Source organism: Odontesthes bonariensis, chromosome 1 (assembly GCF_027942865.1).
Source record: "Odontesthes bonariensis isolate fOdoBon6 chromosome 1, fOdoBon6.hap1, whole genome shotgun sequence".
Lineage (NCBI taxonomy): Eukaryota > Metazoa > Chordata > Actinopteri > Atheriniformes > Atherinopsidae > Odontesthes > Odontesthes bonariensis.
Window position 1 is genome coordinate 22048723 of NC_134506.1, and position 15988 is coordinate 22064710.

A 15988-nucleotide genomic window follows, 5' to 3' on the forward strand; every position below is an offset into this window, starting at 1 on the left:
GTGTGAAACCAGAACAAGCTGTAATGCTATGCCATTAACAGTACTTTTCTTTTATCAAGGTAATCGTGACTTTGTACACTTTTGCTCTGTTTTCATAACTGACATGGTGGTGATAACTCAGTGCTGTTGGTACTCAGCAATGATGCCATTAATGCGAGTATGAATAAGTAAAAACATTATCTGGAGGAAGATATTCAAACGCTCTCTGCTTTCTGAATTTCCTTTTCTGTAAACACATAGAGTGCGTGAAATCGGCAGTGACTTCAGTGTGAAATGTTGGTTTGACTGAAGTCACTTTGAACTAAATCTTTAAATACTTGCAGACAGATTTCATCCAGATTTCTTTTGAAGCTTTAACTTGGTGACACTCAGTCATAACATGGGCTCATTTAGCAAGGATTACTTGCTATAAATACTAACGCTGTAAAACAAAATGTGGACCGCCTCATGAAGACCTCATAATTAGACATAAATATAAAATATGTGCTGATTTCTTCCCCTTTTCCCCTCTTTGACTCAGAGGTTTCTAGTGGTCTGGATCACATTGTAAAAACAAGCCCAGTTTTGTCAGCTTCAGCTGGGGCGGCCACACGTACAGTACTGTACAACGATCTGAATGCCAGTCACAACCTGGTTTCTGGCTTTCACTCAGGCTTCCAGAGCATGCTAACCACAAGCCACTTCCCGATACTGACTGGGATGTAAGGAACAGACTGCTTACAGACCCAGTACTGCAACGATTGCAGTTCAACATGTACAAACTTTATCATCTACCAGCTGCCTGTCACTTGTTAATTTATTTACAACTCTGATCCAGCACATGTTTGAGGGCTTTGGAGGGTTGAGTGAATAAGGGGAACGTGCATTTCTTGAATGTAAGACAGTAATGACAGTGTTTAACACTGCCCTGCCAGTATATCTGTTGCCAAAACATGTCTCTGGATAGCTTTTAAGGGTTAAATTAAATCTCTGTGGTACATATTATTGAGAGGTGTACAATGAGGTAAGGTATGATCAGGTGTACAAACTTAGTTAAAAGTGCAACATCAAAAGAAGCTCCTGTATTGTGTAAACTTTCAGTCATTCCCTTGCAGAAGATCAGAGCAAGAATCGTCCAACGGCTTCAGTTTATGTCTAATTTATCCCCAGAAATAATCTCTGCTTCATATCGAAGTTTGGGGAATAAGTTGTGTCACACTATACAACACAAATAAATCCCCTCCGTCCGTTAGAACGGGAGGAGCTCTTTGCTTCATGTCTAATGAGCTTCAAATCTCATGATTCTGTTTGTAACATGAGTCCACGAGGACCACAAGCTACCATTAGCGCTCTGCTAAGATGACATTTCACTGTAATAGAAGAGTTAACTGCACAATCATTGTGCTAGAGGAATGATGAGAGAGCCATGATGGTGCAAATATGGAGATTTACCAGCAAATGAAGGTTCTTTACGTATAATGTATTTTGTTTTACATTCATGTGGTTGGACTGCATAAAGACCCAATTTAGACAACACGCAACCAAATGCTGCAGGTGATTGTATGTTGAGTGGTATGTGTGCTTAACACCACTACCTCGTCATCACAGAGAATGATGGAAGAAAGGAGCAACATTCCCCTGGGAAATAATAGCTTTGCCTATTTAAGCAGCACCATTAGCAACAATCATGTCTGTCAAAATCAGCCAGAAATCTAAATCTTTTCCTGCTTATCCACAACAAATGTTTTGTGTTTGTACAAACAGACAGGATGACAAACTGTAAGAACAAAAGTCTATATAACCCATATTTCCAGATTTACTTTTCCTTTCCCAGCAGGACACTGTAAACTCTCAACATGCTAACACAAGCTTTATACTCACAGCTCAGGGTTGGATGGGGTCCTCTCTCAGGAAACAGGATTGCACTTGCAAAAGCTTTGATTGACAATCATTGATTGTGTTCCCTGGGAGTGAATGAACAGAGACTATCTACTAAATACATGGTCGAAAATAAAAGAGCCTACAACTACGAACAGGATGAAAAGTCTCAAAGCATGTCGTGTTACTGGAAGTGCACCTGCCCCTCCTGTCCCAGATGTCACTGACCTGTCGGGGACGTCCCGCGGAGCTTTACCCCCTCCTCCACGGGGCACAGCCTTCGAACTCTTGTTGGCAGTCATGTTTGCCTGCAACCTGTCCGGTCACCTGTCGGACAAACACAAAGATGTGGAAGAGTCAAAAAGTTTCGTCGCACGTGTCAGCGAGCACAAATGCATTGACTCATACTGCAGACTAAACTTCTTCATAGTTGATCATGTTTGTTAGAGATGGTGTTAAATGAACCAAATAAAGTATAGAGATGGAGACAGTGGGAAAAAAAAGTTGGCCCAATACTTTGATAAACATGGACTATAATCCAGCTTTCCTTCAAAAACCAGGTGATCCGGATTCCTCTGAACCACAGCCAGGACTCAGCACTAAACATGGAGTTCCAACTGTCTGAACAGGTTCACTCATCACACCTCCACTGCACACTACAGTTGTGATATCAGTGTGAACTCAGATTTCTGTAACTGTTGTGTAACAATAGCAGGTCTGTTACACAATAGTGGATTTGCTTAAAGATTACAATAAATTCATATCAGCTTTATTCGACACAAGCTCTCTCAGCTTTAGCATCTACTTCTCTGAATCATGGATTAACATGAAAGTTAGGTTATAACTATTGCACTTGAGAGCTTTTCATAAAGCCAGCTAATAGAAAAAAAATCCTGCACAGTACCCCGCCTCACCACATCTGACATGTTGAATCTCCAGTGTAAACACTGCGGAGTACCACCAACAAACCAAACATAAGCACCATAGCTGACACAGCATGTACACAGGGTTTTGCCAGAGATCCCACCACTCCTTACACAAAGAGGACCCATTTTTTTGTCGACAAAAAGCTCATTAAATCGCAGGAAACTACACACTTGCGACATAAAAAGCTAAACTGCTCTTCAACCAACTCTTCATCAATGTTTGGATCAAAGCCAGTGAGTAAATTTGGACTGAAAAACATTCACACGTGTGCTTGGTTGTTGATGCCAACAAATACATTTTGCTCACTTATTTCTTATGAAGAAGACAAAGTTTTAAGGGCTAAGTTTGATATCTAAGCAATCTATAGACACTATATATGTACAGGAATGGAGTCCACAGATCAGCCACAACTATTGGTGCAGAGAATACCGTTCTTCGTCCCAAAACAATGCAATGCTCTGCTGGGAAACCTTGTGTCCTTACATTCATGTAGGTGTCACTTTGACTTGTACAACCCAGAGTGAGTGCCGATGGCCGTGCTTGGTCTGAACCCCAGCAGGACAACACACTCCATCACAACTAAAATAAATGCTCAGAAAAGCGTTCATGGAACACAACAAAGGCCTGAAGACAATACTACACTAAAAGTAGAGTTTTCAGTAGAGCTGAAAGACACGTGATCATTCACTTACAATCTCAATGTGAAAACCTTCATCAAATAACGGCTATCCTCTCACAGGATAGGAAACCTTCCAAAGAAAATAAACATGCACTCACGTGGAGAATATCGTGACATCTGACAGAATAAGTGGTACAAAGCTATTATTTTTTAAAGTAACAAGGGAAACTGATTGCCCCCCCGCGACCCGACCGACGGATTCAGCGGGTATAGAAAACGGATAGATGGGAAACTGATTACTTGAACTGCAAAAATAAGATTGTTACGAGTTAAGGTTAGACAGGTTATAAAGGTTAGATTTACCATCAGTCCTCTCCAGACATATTGTTTCAATGACAGTTTCTAAACATATCCTTTTCTGTAACACTATTTTTGTAACCTTTTTCATAATATATACAATACAGAGACATTTGCAATGAGCCCATACCCAGTAATACAACAGTCTGGACTATGAATAATCAGCCTAATGTGAAAAAGAACAGATTACTGATAGATGTGTGAAAACCAATGACAAAGACATGAGTCTTTTAGTTGTCGCCTGTCAGTCAATCATTTTTTTAAAAAAAACACAACTTCCTCTTTTTAATACTATGTGAGGTCTGCTGGGCCGCAACTATAAACAATGTTAAGACATCTTCCTCACAGGAAACATTTCCTGAACTTTATCTCACATCAGACCAGCAGTTAGTTAAAGCCTCCCTTCAAACTGGAGGCCAATGCTCCTGAAAATGCAGCACTGACCCTTATTTTAAAAGGGCTCAAAGCAATTGTTCTGGTGCATGAAGGGGTCAAATGGAGATCCCCAGGGATCAGAGGTGGAGGATAGGAGGGAGCTTGGCAGCGTGACTTGTTTACAGGAAGTTGTTGTGTGAAGGAGCCAGCCAACCAGCAGTGGTGCTGATTCCTAAAGAGACAGTTGAGGAGAGAGAAGGAGCATTCCTGCTGTCAGCTATTTCCTGTAACTGGACTGTGCTAGGGGGACACGGCATGCATCATTATTTTCATCAAACACAAAGAATGATGTTGTCCTGGGCAGCAGAAAACCCTGCAGTTCTGCAGCTCCTCTGTGAGCCGCACACACATTACACACAACGCGGGTTTAAGCAGGATAGTGGCACAGAATTGGGCGGAAAAATGGGGGAACCTTAGCGTGTTGGGATGCCGATGATGTACGATTTTACAATGGAAAAGCTTTTAAGCCAACTGGTACGCATGTATCAGAGTACAAATACAAAAGTAACTCAGAGTGGGAGATTCTCACCAGATAATATGACATTTGGTAAAAATCTGAATTTTTTATGCAGTTTATGCATCACATTTCTCTGTGGTAATACTGATTGTGCCAGGCATTGTCCTATGAAAACACCCCTGGATACAAATGTTATATCCAAATGAAAACATGGAATTTTTAGCATTTTAAATTGTAAACCCTCAAAACAGAAAAAAAGAAAATTGTTCCTTTATTTCTTCTTCTTTTTTTCTTTTTTTTTTATCAAAGTCACTTCTGCACACCTGCATTAATTTGAAAGCACCGATTAAATATATTAATTCACAGTTTTTACTTTTCGGACTGAGAAAGCTACAATCACAGAAATGGGTCAGATGCCTAAGACGGACCCTGCAGTGTAAACACCAAGGCGTTAGCTCGCTGACTTCCTGAGCTCTGATACCATCTCCCTACACAAAATCAGCGGCGGTAAACAACCACTTCTAAGAAAGCTCCAGAGTACCTTTAAAGTGCATTCAACCAGATTCAAGACAACATTTCTCTTGAGATGTCAAAGCCAAAGGCAGCTGACGGTCAACAACTGCCTATAAAGACTTGTATTTTAGACATGAGGGGTTTTATTCAAAAATCAAATACAGTGTTTCATTTCTCATTATTTTCTCCTGCCTTTTCACCCAAACTTGATGTCAACCCAGATTTATGTCAATCCTACTGTTTGCATCCAAATTTAGCATGCTGCTGTGTTGTATTCGGAAAGAGTGATCCTTCCTGTGTTGTTCTCTCTCAGGTGTCTTACTTAATGTTCATCATTAAATGACTTTCCCAGGAACCACCCCTACACTAAGGGAGCACACGGCTGGAGAGTCAAGGTGCTTAGGTAGGGTATGCAGAACAAAGTCCAGGAAGAAGGCATGTAGTAGGTTTTTTTCAATTTGGACATAAACAACTGAAACCACTCCTGGAATTTTTTTAGAAGATTTTGAAATCAGTCCTCCTCGAAGTGTCTTTTTTTTTTTTTTTTTTTTAAATCAAGTTTGAACTAATGTGAAATCAGATGCAGCTCATTTAAATGAGTTTAAACTTTTGTGTCTGGCTAAACTAGCTTTGCTCTCTAAAGTTTCTATTCTTCAGGGAGACACCGTGACACGAGTTCACAGATAATCAGTTGGTGAAGTTGACCATGTGCTGTTGAAGGGCTTTCAATGGGATCACAGAGCGACTCACAGCAAAGGTTTTTCGTGACTTCAAATTTAGAACTTGAATGGGTCAGAGTCTGACTGATTTGGACAATTATATTTTCAAATACACCTTCCCCAGGTAATGTCTGGAAATGTTCAGGGCAGCGGTTCGTGTGTGAAAACAGTTTGAGTCTCTCCATTAAACTGGTTTTGTCTCTACTGACTCAAGAAGGAAAAGTCAGGGTCCAGTTGCTCAAAGTATTTTAGATTTTTCTTCCTCAAGTGTGATACTTCAGGCTTTTACTGCTGCTATTGTATTTAAAAATGGTCCTCTGGATTTTTTGCAAATTGACGTTTTTTTCCCCATATATCAGGCAACATATGTATCAGAAAATGCCTCTTCTGATCTACATACTCTGTTAGATCAATTCAGTTCATTCTGAGTTAACTGAAATGAACAGTGAATAACTTGATCTGGTGAATCCTTAATTTTTTCATCTATAATTGTAAGCTCATCCATACTTGGTAAAGATGAGATACCTTGTGTTTTTTTGTTTAAGTAAGTTACCAAGGTCATAACTCATAAAGAATTCCTTAGGCATAAGGTCATGCTAAGGAGAAAACCTGGAAGTGATTCCATGTTAAAGAGTCCTTAAATTAAGGAAATCTTAACTGAAGGTGTTTTTTTTAACTGCCCCCTGGCTCTTAAATTGCCATATGGTTGCTGACTGTGTCTGCCTGTTGAACTGCCTGAACCAACAGTGTGTGTTCTCTCTGTAACCCCACACACACACGGTGTCTTTATGCATATCATCACATTTTGACAGGATACAGCACTAATCTAACATTCACTCCCTCAATCACACATCCACACTTTCCAGCTGAAGCCTGACTGTTTCTTTTGATGCTTTACGGCTTTGCAAGCAAGACATCCAGCATTCGACAGATTTATTTCATAACTTTTTAAAAATAGCTACTCCTGTATCCCATTTACTTTTAGCAGTTATTGCCAACAGTTCAAACTGAGCACAGAGATAAAAAAAAAAAAAAAGGTTCAGCTGTCCTTAACTCTCACTTGCAAACAAATCCAAAAACCAAACTGTCGCTTTACGGTATTTAACATCATCTTAAAATGAATAAGTCTTTCTGGATTTTTCCTTATGTAAGTCCAGTACGTAAGTGCAATGTAATGAAACACATATCAATGAAGCATATTCGCCTTAGCCACAAGAGCATATTGATGAAATGTGGAACTCTGATGGTGTCTCCATTAGACTCTAGCCTGGAATAAAAGATCTCTTTGTGCCTGTACGTCCTTGAGAGGGAATAGTTAAAAAGTAAGTCTTTTATCAGTGTGTGAGAGGGAGACTATTTGGTAAAATATCTTCTAAAGAGAGGCCACGTGCCCTTGGCCCTGTCACATTTGACAGATCATCTGATACACAGTTCTTCCCGTCCGCCACATGCAGGAATGTGCTAATATTTGTCCTATTCATCAGAGCGTGAGTCCACTCAAAATATTAAAGGATGTTTTCAGAGGGTTACAAAGGGGCAGAAACACCTGACGTCAATGCGAAGAGCTTTGTTCTCATTCAGCAAAGACGACACACAAAAATGCACACCTGGCTCAAGCTGTTCAGGTTATGAGAAAACAGCATGACTTTACATTACAATTCAAAGTAGATGGACAAATTCTCTGAAACCTCATGCAACCAACATTCATGAGTATTTCTAACCCAAAAATGTGCAGCAGCAGCAGACACAACAGAGCCCATAAACAGGGCCTTGTATTACAGTTCATCTGTCTCCTCCTACTTGGCTTTTCTGGTTGACCGATTGCCTTTTTCTGCTGATCAGCAACAAGTTTTCAAAGTTTTTAAAACCGCCTAAAACCTCCTGAATTGACAAACACAGACTTTAACTAGATGAGTTAAATCATGTTAGCAGAGAGGAGTGGGACTCAAGCGTCGACAATATCCTTCTAAACAAGTATTCTGCTTTTCATGTTCGACCGAGGATCAGTCAGACAGAGCAACGTTTAATACTTATAGAGAGTAGTTTAGGGCCCTAACAGCCTGTACGGGTCTCTGTGTGAGAAAGAAAACCACCAAGGTCGTTGCTACTGGCAGCTGTTGAACCTAGCCATACCTATGTAATTACACTACCACATGGTTTGCCATGCAGCCTCAATGTAGCTCGATTCACCATGCAGGTGGAAGCAATACTTGGAATCTTTTTTTGTCTCCTTTTTCTTTTCAGAGTAACCGTAGCATATTTTCTCTTCGTGGAAACGAAGAAAAAAGTCTTCAGTGTAACCCAGATATGAGCATGCACAGCTGCAGAGGCAGGCATGTGGAAAACAGGCTTATGTCCATCTGAGCTGCAGCAGGAGGGCTAGAATTTGTGTCACAGAGCTGACCTCTGACACAAAAAGTCTGACTTTTGCAAGGACATAAAATGTGCTGTTTGCAATTGTCTTCAGGTCAGAATTTAAAGTCAAACAAAAATGAAATCAGCAAAAGAGTCGCTCCTACCGTCGTGCCAGTTTTCCTGGCCTGAAGTTTTAAGTTAGACACTGTCTCCGGACCAACACCGGAACTGCTAAGATGGGAAAGAGATATCAATTTCACCTTTGATAATGTAGTTAGAAATTGTGTTGGTCCAACTAAAAAAACATGCAAGTCCAACTGAAATTGCTCTAAATTAAATTCCTCTAAGTCAGACAAACACACCCAGATATTGGTGTGGAGTCAAATCACTCATAGGTGAATATGTTTATATGAACCCAAACTTGCCTCAGAGCTCTGCGTGTGCTCGACATCACGGGTTTTACCTAAAAGTAACAGAGAAAGCTGATATACAGAGGAAGAAGAAGACATCCATAATGACAGATTATTCCAATAAGGAATGGTGTGAATCTCATTTGTAAAAAAAACATGTACAGGGCTTTAAAGCTGTCCAATTCACAGCTCGACATCATACTAATTTACCACCAGCTGAGCTGTTTTTTTGGCTGTAAATAAATAAATGTAAATATTGCATAAATCTTCAAAAGCCACAAAGAAGAATTGTACAGTTCCTGCTCAGCCAGTCAGAAACCCTGAGCAACAGTTGAAATAGTTTTTTGTTAATTATAAAAGTGACGTTTCTCTACCCTTTAACTACAGTTTTAGTTAGAAGCAGAACAAAAAAGACCAATATTACCCATTTGTGGAGATTTTATGTGATTTTACACACAACTGAGAAAAAACAACTGGTTGGGAACTAACTTTCCCTTGTCCTCTAGCTTTCACCGCTAAATTAGCATTACTACTATTGGACGTGAAGTCAGGACGGAAGCCATCGTGTGTATGATCACTGGGGCCTGGTGCTTCGGTTGTTTGAGTTCCCTCATGTGGAAAGTGTGTTTGCAAGTCATGTGTGGTGATTAATGACACGGGCAAAATTATGCTCCAACACAAAACCACAGACGATTCATTATAGGTTAATGGCTGTCAACTTCCTAAAGAGGTTTTGCAAATGCAGGGCCTGTAACATTTGTTCTGAGTATCAACAGGTTCTGACAAGTATTCAAGCTGGCAGAGTTTTATTCAGACCACAATCCTGATGGTGATTGTGTCTGAGCTGGATTAACTGACATCCTGAATGAGTCAAAGCAGAGCATCTCAAATTGTCTTACTGTCAATGATGCTATGTCGTCTTACTGTGGGAGGTGGATGGTAGATAAAAAATTACAATAAATCATTGAACCCCATTAGATATACAGTCCAGGGGGCAATCATAAATTGTTTATAATGTTGCTTACTGATGCTAAATCACAGTCTGCTTTTTAATTACCTCACAGCAAATCTAAAGTAAAACCAGTGAATAGATGGGTTTTTTTGCCAGAAATTGCCAGACACATAATATATCTACAGATGGTCGAAAATGCAACGATTAACAGAAAAACCTAAAAGATTATTGCTATCAGGCTCTTTCTACTTTGTTTTTCGAGTGCTTTTCTACTTTATTTGGCAATTTAATAACACTCAAAATAGGGGCGAAGGAAATGTCAAAATTCTACCACAACCAATCTATAATCAATTCTGTTTTGCTTTGATCAGCTGGGATCAAATCACAGTAGTATCACACATGCATATCGACACGATATCGATATTTAATTGCTTTACTATCAGGATTATTGTAAATAGTGGTATATTGCAACACTCGAAACTCTGCTTCATCCCTTTCAACACTGAAAACTGACACGGGTCATTTCACTGACCTGTTTGCCTATAATCCAAGTCAAAGGTACTTCTTATAATCAGTCTGTACAATTCTGTATCCTACTTACACGGCCAAGAGCACTGCTCCGAAACTGAATTCTAGGTGTGAAATTGGGAGTATGACTTTAAGCCATGTGAATGTGCAGTTCAAATGCTTCCATGAGAGGCAATGAAGTGTGGAAGTACATTTTCTTAGTTTCAAAGGAAGCTTTCTTTCAGCAGTTGATAACATCATCTGAACTTGAGGGTAAAGTTAACAGAGATGATCTTGTGATTTGCCCAATAAACACAGCAAAATTTGCCAAAACCACAACTCAGGATGCCATCAGCAACATGTTGAACAACACTGTTCCTTCGGAGGTGCTACACTATGAGTCCCCAGTGAACAATGCTATCTGGAGGGGGGGAAAAAACTTTGATGTTTAGTGAACAACATTCTCTATAACTGCGTCTGGCGATAGAGCAGACTCACTCCTGCTAAACTGAATGGAAAGCAGAGAAGAACTTCCTCAATAGTTTTGTGTTGACAGTCCAGCGACAGTGGAAGGTCATTGTTTGACCCGCACAATGGAGAGGGTTTAAGGGGGAGGAAAAGGAAAGCCAAGAAAACCAGTCCCAGCCATAAGGTTTGCGTTATAAGATAAGATCGTAAGGATTTAGGCTGTTATCTGTTAAGAAAACTCAAACTCAAGACGCAGAACATTCAAGATGGACACAAAGCTCCTGTATCTAAACAAAGACCTCAGACAGAGCAGGCCTTTTCTAAATATCATTGTGTTATTACTTACACATAATGAGATATGTCGGATATTAAAAATCCATATCAGTAGCAGACAATCATGACAAAACAATCAGATCGCATATATATCACATTCAATAAAAGCCCACTTTTTAGTAATTTAAAAGAAAATGAATGTTTTATCTGCATCAGCACTGTGAATATAAGTTGGGGTAGAGCCCTGTGACAAACCAATAATTAAGATTAAAGCAAATAAATAGATATATACAGACAAAACATTATAAAACATATATAAAGTAAGTTATGAGCATGTTTTGTAAGATTACATTATTTACAACTCGTGTATGGAGACTAACATGACATGGACAGCACAGGACAAATATGTCATGTCTTAAGTCATGTATCACAAAAGTTACAACAAAGATTCCCACGGTTTTAGTTGATTTGAGAGTTTAAAGAATAAATAAAAAAAAAGCTGTTCATAAATCCCAACTACATCTGGAGAAGGACACAAGGAGCTCGGTTCGTGAGTCTCGATCTCTCCCTGCTTATCTGCTACACTGACTTTTTGGATGCAGAAAAACTCGGGCTAATTTCAGCCCGCAGAGTTTCTGCATGTATCCGCTGGGATATTTTTTCTTCATTCAGAGGGCCAGCTGAAAGAAAACAGCGCTCTGCTGTTGTAGCTTCACTTACTCAACATGTCGATGACCAAATATGGTCATGTGAGGACACTTTTACGCACCTTGCGACTGCTTTTAACAACGTTTTACACAACTCGAAGGTTATACTTTGGTCTTTATTTGTGAAACTAGCCGCTACGTCAAAACTTCCTGCTGTAGATCGTCAGTAACGGACCAAAGAGCAGGCGGCTTTTACCTCCGAGTTTGTCCTCGCATCCATGGCTGCTGACATTTTCAGATTACAACCCCTATGCGACGCGCAAATCCCGTTCGTCTACGCGCTGAGAAACTTTGGCTGGATACCTGCCCTGCTCAGTAAACTCCGACTCATGTCTTTCCAAGCAAAACTGACACACAAAAAGAGCAGGGGAAAAAAACAAAAAACTCCAGCCTCCCCTCTCCTGTGCTGCAGAGAGCAGAGGCAGGACTTGTTACCATGGACACGGGATTGTTTGCCCCCCACTTTTCTTGGGATTTGTTCCCCCTCTCCCCCCTGCACTCCTCAGCCAGGCATTCAGCCTCTGCGCCTTGTTTATTGTCCGGCCGGGCTGAGGAGTGTAGATGAATATTCACGAGCTGAGGGCTGATGATGATGGGATGAAACCGGGCTTACAGCGCTGCAGTCCTCACACACACAAAGATGTCTTTCATGGCTCAGAGATGCGTGTGAAACAATGACCAAAAGACGATAATCTGCGTGTACAAATAGGTTTTTGGTAGACAGATATGACAAGATTCTCCGGTTAGCCTATATGTGCTTTGATGTCTCAGTGTTGCTTTTCCAACGTATTGTCAAGTTGAAAATACTTTCTTTATGTCACCACAGTGTAAAGATACTCACAAGTCTCTTAGAGTCCTTTTTTTTATGAGCAGCACTGAACATTGAACACAGCTGAGCAGTGGTGTATTTTTGAATTATCATAACCCTTTTTCAGAGCATTTTATTCAACCTTAAAGGAGAGACATTCAACATGACAGGAGTCCTTCTTGAAAGAGAAGCGTCCATATTTGATCCATCATTACTATAGCAGAGTTTTAATGGCGCCACACTAGTGGCAGTCTGTTGCAGTAGTTCTGGGCGTGTTGTGTCTTCCTTTGTATCTTCTTTAGATTTTTTCTCCCGAGTTTCTGTTCTTGTCTGTGAAAACACGACCTTTTTTTTTTAAACGTTTTTCCACATTGATCTGCTGTGCTGCTTAAAGGTTTTGGCTGCTAGTTCTGGCAGTTTTTTGGGGTTTTTTTTAACATCTGTTATGATGAGTAACCATGCCAAGAGGGAAGTTTTTTACATGTGGAAGCAGCTGATTGAGCTTATAAAAGCCCAAACAATGCCAAGAGTAAAACTCTAAATCCAGATGAGTTGAAGAGGAGACATCCAGGATGCAAAGCAGGAGCAAAACGGAGGGCAAGGAGCAGTAAGGTGAAACCATTTATTGCCTTGATTGTCATGGGGGATGTTTAATAAATGGCAAATAAAATGGATGAGCTTGGAGTGCTGACAAGGACACAGTGGGCGTATGGGGATTTCAGTATTATGTATGTATAATGCAATGCAGCATGATCACATAGAAAATTTACATGGTACAAGAAAAATCAAACTAATTCCTGTCAACCAATCCTGTTAGTCCGACCACAACCTCATTATCTGGCTGTGTTGCTCTGGAAACCAGACACAACCAGATAATGAGGTTGAGGGTTGAATTACTCCTGCATGCTTCTGCTCAACTAGACTCAGTTTGGCTTAGGTTTTCTGCACATACTCTACATTTCCCAAACCAAGCCAAGAACTAACAGGAGTACCTGGTGCACAGAAGAGGAAGCAGCTGGTTTAAACTGAGAATAAGCTCAAGGAAAAGCATGCATCTTTTTGTAAAAACACACAGAGCATACAGCACTTATGAAATGCACAGACCTGTAAGCCTGTCCAATTCATCGCTTGAAGTGGTAACAATTTACTGTCAGCTAACTTGTTTGTTAGTTGCTTTGTTTGCAGCTGGCTGCATGACGGCGCTCTCGGATGCACTGCTCCTCATCACTGCTTCACACTGTCTCGTTTTTTTGGGTTAGGGCAATGATAAGGCTTGCACTGCATGTAAAAATCTGAATGATTAAGAGAAGTTCAATATAAACCTCTGAGATGTGGGGGATTATAAAAAATATAAAATAACAGAATAGAACATCTGACCAGTAACAAAGCAAGACAAGTGCAGAAATGTAACTACATTTACTAAATACAGCATCTCAGTACTTTAAAAATAACTTCCTATCTACTTACCAATATTTGCTTGATACTTTTCTGATAAAGATTTGGTACTGTCATTGTATAACATGTGACATTAAAGGAACCATATGTAACAATTACTGATACCTAGTGGTCAAATTTGAGATAGCGACCATCTCAGATGCCATCCACAACTATCTAGGAACTAATTGAGATTTAATTTTCTGCATATTTGTTCTTATCCATTGATTTCCATAAATTTCACTTCACCTCTTTACGTTTCTGCTTCTTTGATGAGCTCAGTTCACTCGCCTGTTTAAACCTGGACCTTATTTCTGGCATAAAATACGTTCATCTACTCACTGATAACAGTTTGGTGAAAGTCGGCGTCGTTCGGAAGATATTTAGATTACTCGAGATCCGCGTATATCCATATAACGGGAGTGAACAGGGCATAGACAATACAGCCTCTAAATAAGTGATTATCTGTCTTTATTTCACCAATACTTTAAGCCGAATGAATGAATGAACGCGTACTATTGCACTGTTAGCTCATAGCTGCCGTGTTGTTGTTATCCGGGGCTATCGGGGGACTTATTGGAAACTTTCTACATATGTGTCTGGTGGGATGACGTCATCGCCGTGCGCTGCTGCAGCACAGCTTATTCACTCCGTGCTCTGTGACAGTCGGCTAACTTCACACGGAGTTTGCTACTGATCGTTTTGTGCCACATGGCAGGATATTTATCAGACTTTGACGACGTGGACGACGACTTTGAGTACGATGGACGTCCTTACCGGAGTGAATGAGCTGTGCTGCAGCGGCGCACGTAGATGAATTCATCCCACGAGACGCGTGTGTAGAAAGCCCCCCGATAGCCCCCAATAACAACAACACGGCAGCTATGAGCTAACAGTGCAATAGTACGCGTTCATTCATTCATTCGGCTTCAAGTATTGGTGAAATAAAGACAGATAATGCCTTATTTAAAGGCTGTATTGTCAATACCCTGTTCTCTCCCATTATATGGATATACACGGATCTCGAGTAATCTAAATAGCGTCCAACTAAAGGACGCCGACTTTCACCAAACCGTCAAACTGTTATCCGTGAGTAGATGAACGTATTTCATGCCAGAAATAAGATCCAGGTTTAAAAAAATCGAACTTCCCCTTTAAAGTCATCAGCTCTGCATTAAATGATGACAATCACAGCATCACCTTCACCAACCACATCAATGAAGTGCTGTGTTAAAACTGTAACATTCGGTGAAACAGAATAGTGTAAGGGTCATTAACTGCTGCATAATGAGTGATTTATTTTTCTGATTTTACAAATATGATCTGGATAATACTCCCATTAATATAACCCTATCATATCACCTTCTAACAAAATGCTGCTTGATCATAGGGATAGGACATTAAAGAAACTGGGCCATTCTACTACACAATACGTACATCTGTGTACATTTTGTTTGCAGTGTTTATCTGCATCATAGACTGTTTACACTGACTTGATGTAACAAAAAAAAGCATGGATCTTTGCTGCTTTCTAACACAGTGTCTAAGACAAGTGTGTGTAGATAAAACCGACTTAAAGCTGGACTTGATTATATATGTCTGACATGTAGTGGCTGAGAAGTTAATAAGGTGGTAATATTCTGGTAAAAATAACTAATAAACCAGCTGTTTGTGGACCTCCAGTGGTTTAACTTTGCTGCATTGATGTGCATGTGCATTGCAGCATTCCTGCCAACACTTGTGAGTATGGTACAATGCACAAAAGATAATAGACACCCACTGGGTGACGCTTGGCACAGTGAGGCTTGGAATTCAGTAAAACATTGTCTTTAGGTATTAAAAGTGTTACAAGTTAAAGGAGATAAGTAAGTCTATAACAACAGTTACATTACACGTGTGTGTGTGTGTGTGTGTGTGTGTGTGTGTGTGTGTGTGTGTGTTTTGGGGGGGGGGGGTTCCATAAACATGCCTTGACTGGGAGGTGAGCCAAAAGTCCAAACTGAACATTATTTAATCTTCACAACTCAAATATGTTGTGAAATTAGCTAAAACACATTTAAAATGTCACGTTTCCATATCTGGCTTAACTTAAATCCAATGAACCACTAAACGCTTCCTTTGCTGTGGTCCTGGAGCATTCACTGAAAAACAGATCATCAGTGTAAGTCATTTTGTGAACTGTGAATGCGT

General features: G+C 40.1%; 1 protein-coding gene across 3 annotated transcripts in view; it reads right to left on the reverse strand.

Moving 5' to 3' along the window:
• Positions 1–15988, reverse strand: part of dennd2b (DENN domain containing 2B) — a 54654-nt gene that overhangs the window by 35966 nt on the left and 2700 nt on the right. For 2 of the 3 annotated variants that reach the window (XM_075460154.1, XM_075460161.1), the window contains exon 2: positions 2086–2184. In XM_075460154.1, coding sequence (XP_075316269.1) covers positions 2086–2159 — 74 coding nt within the window. In that variant the 5' untranslated portion in view covers positions 2160–2184. Of the gene's footprint in view, positions 1–2085; positions 2185–11752; positions 11929–15988 lie in introns of those variants that run through there. The other variant, XM_075460146.1, reaches the window with a different exon arrangement.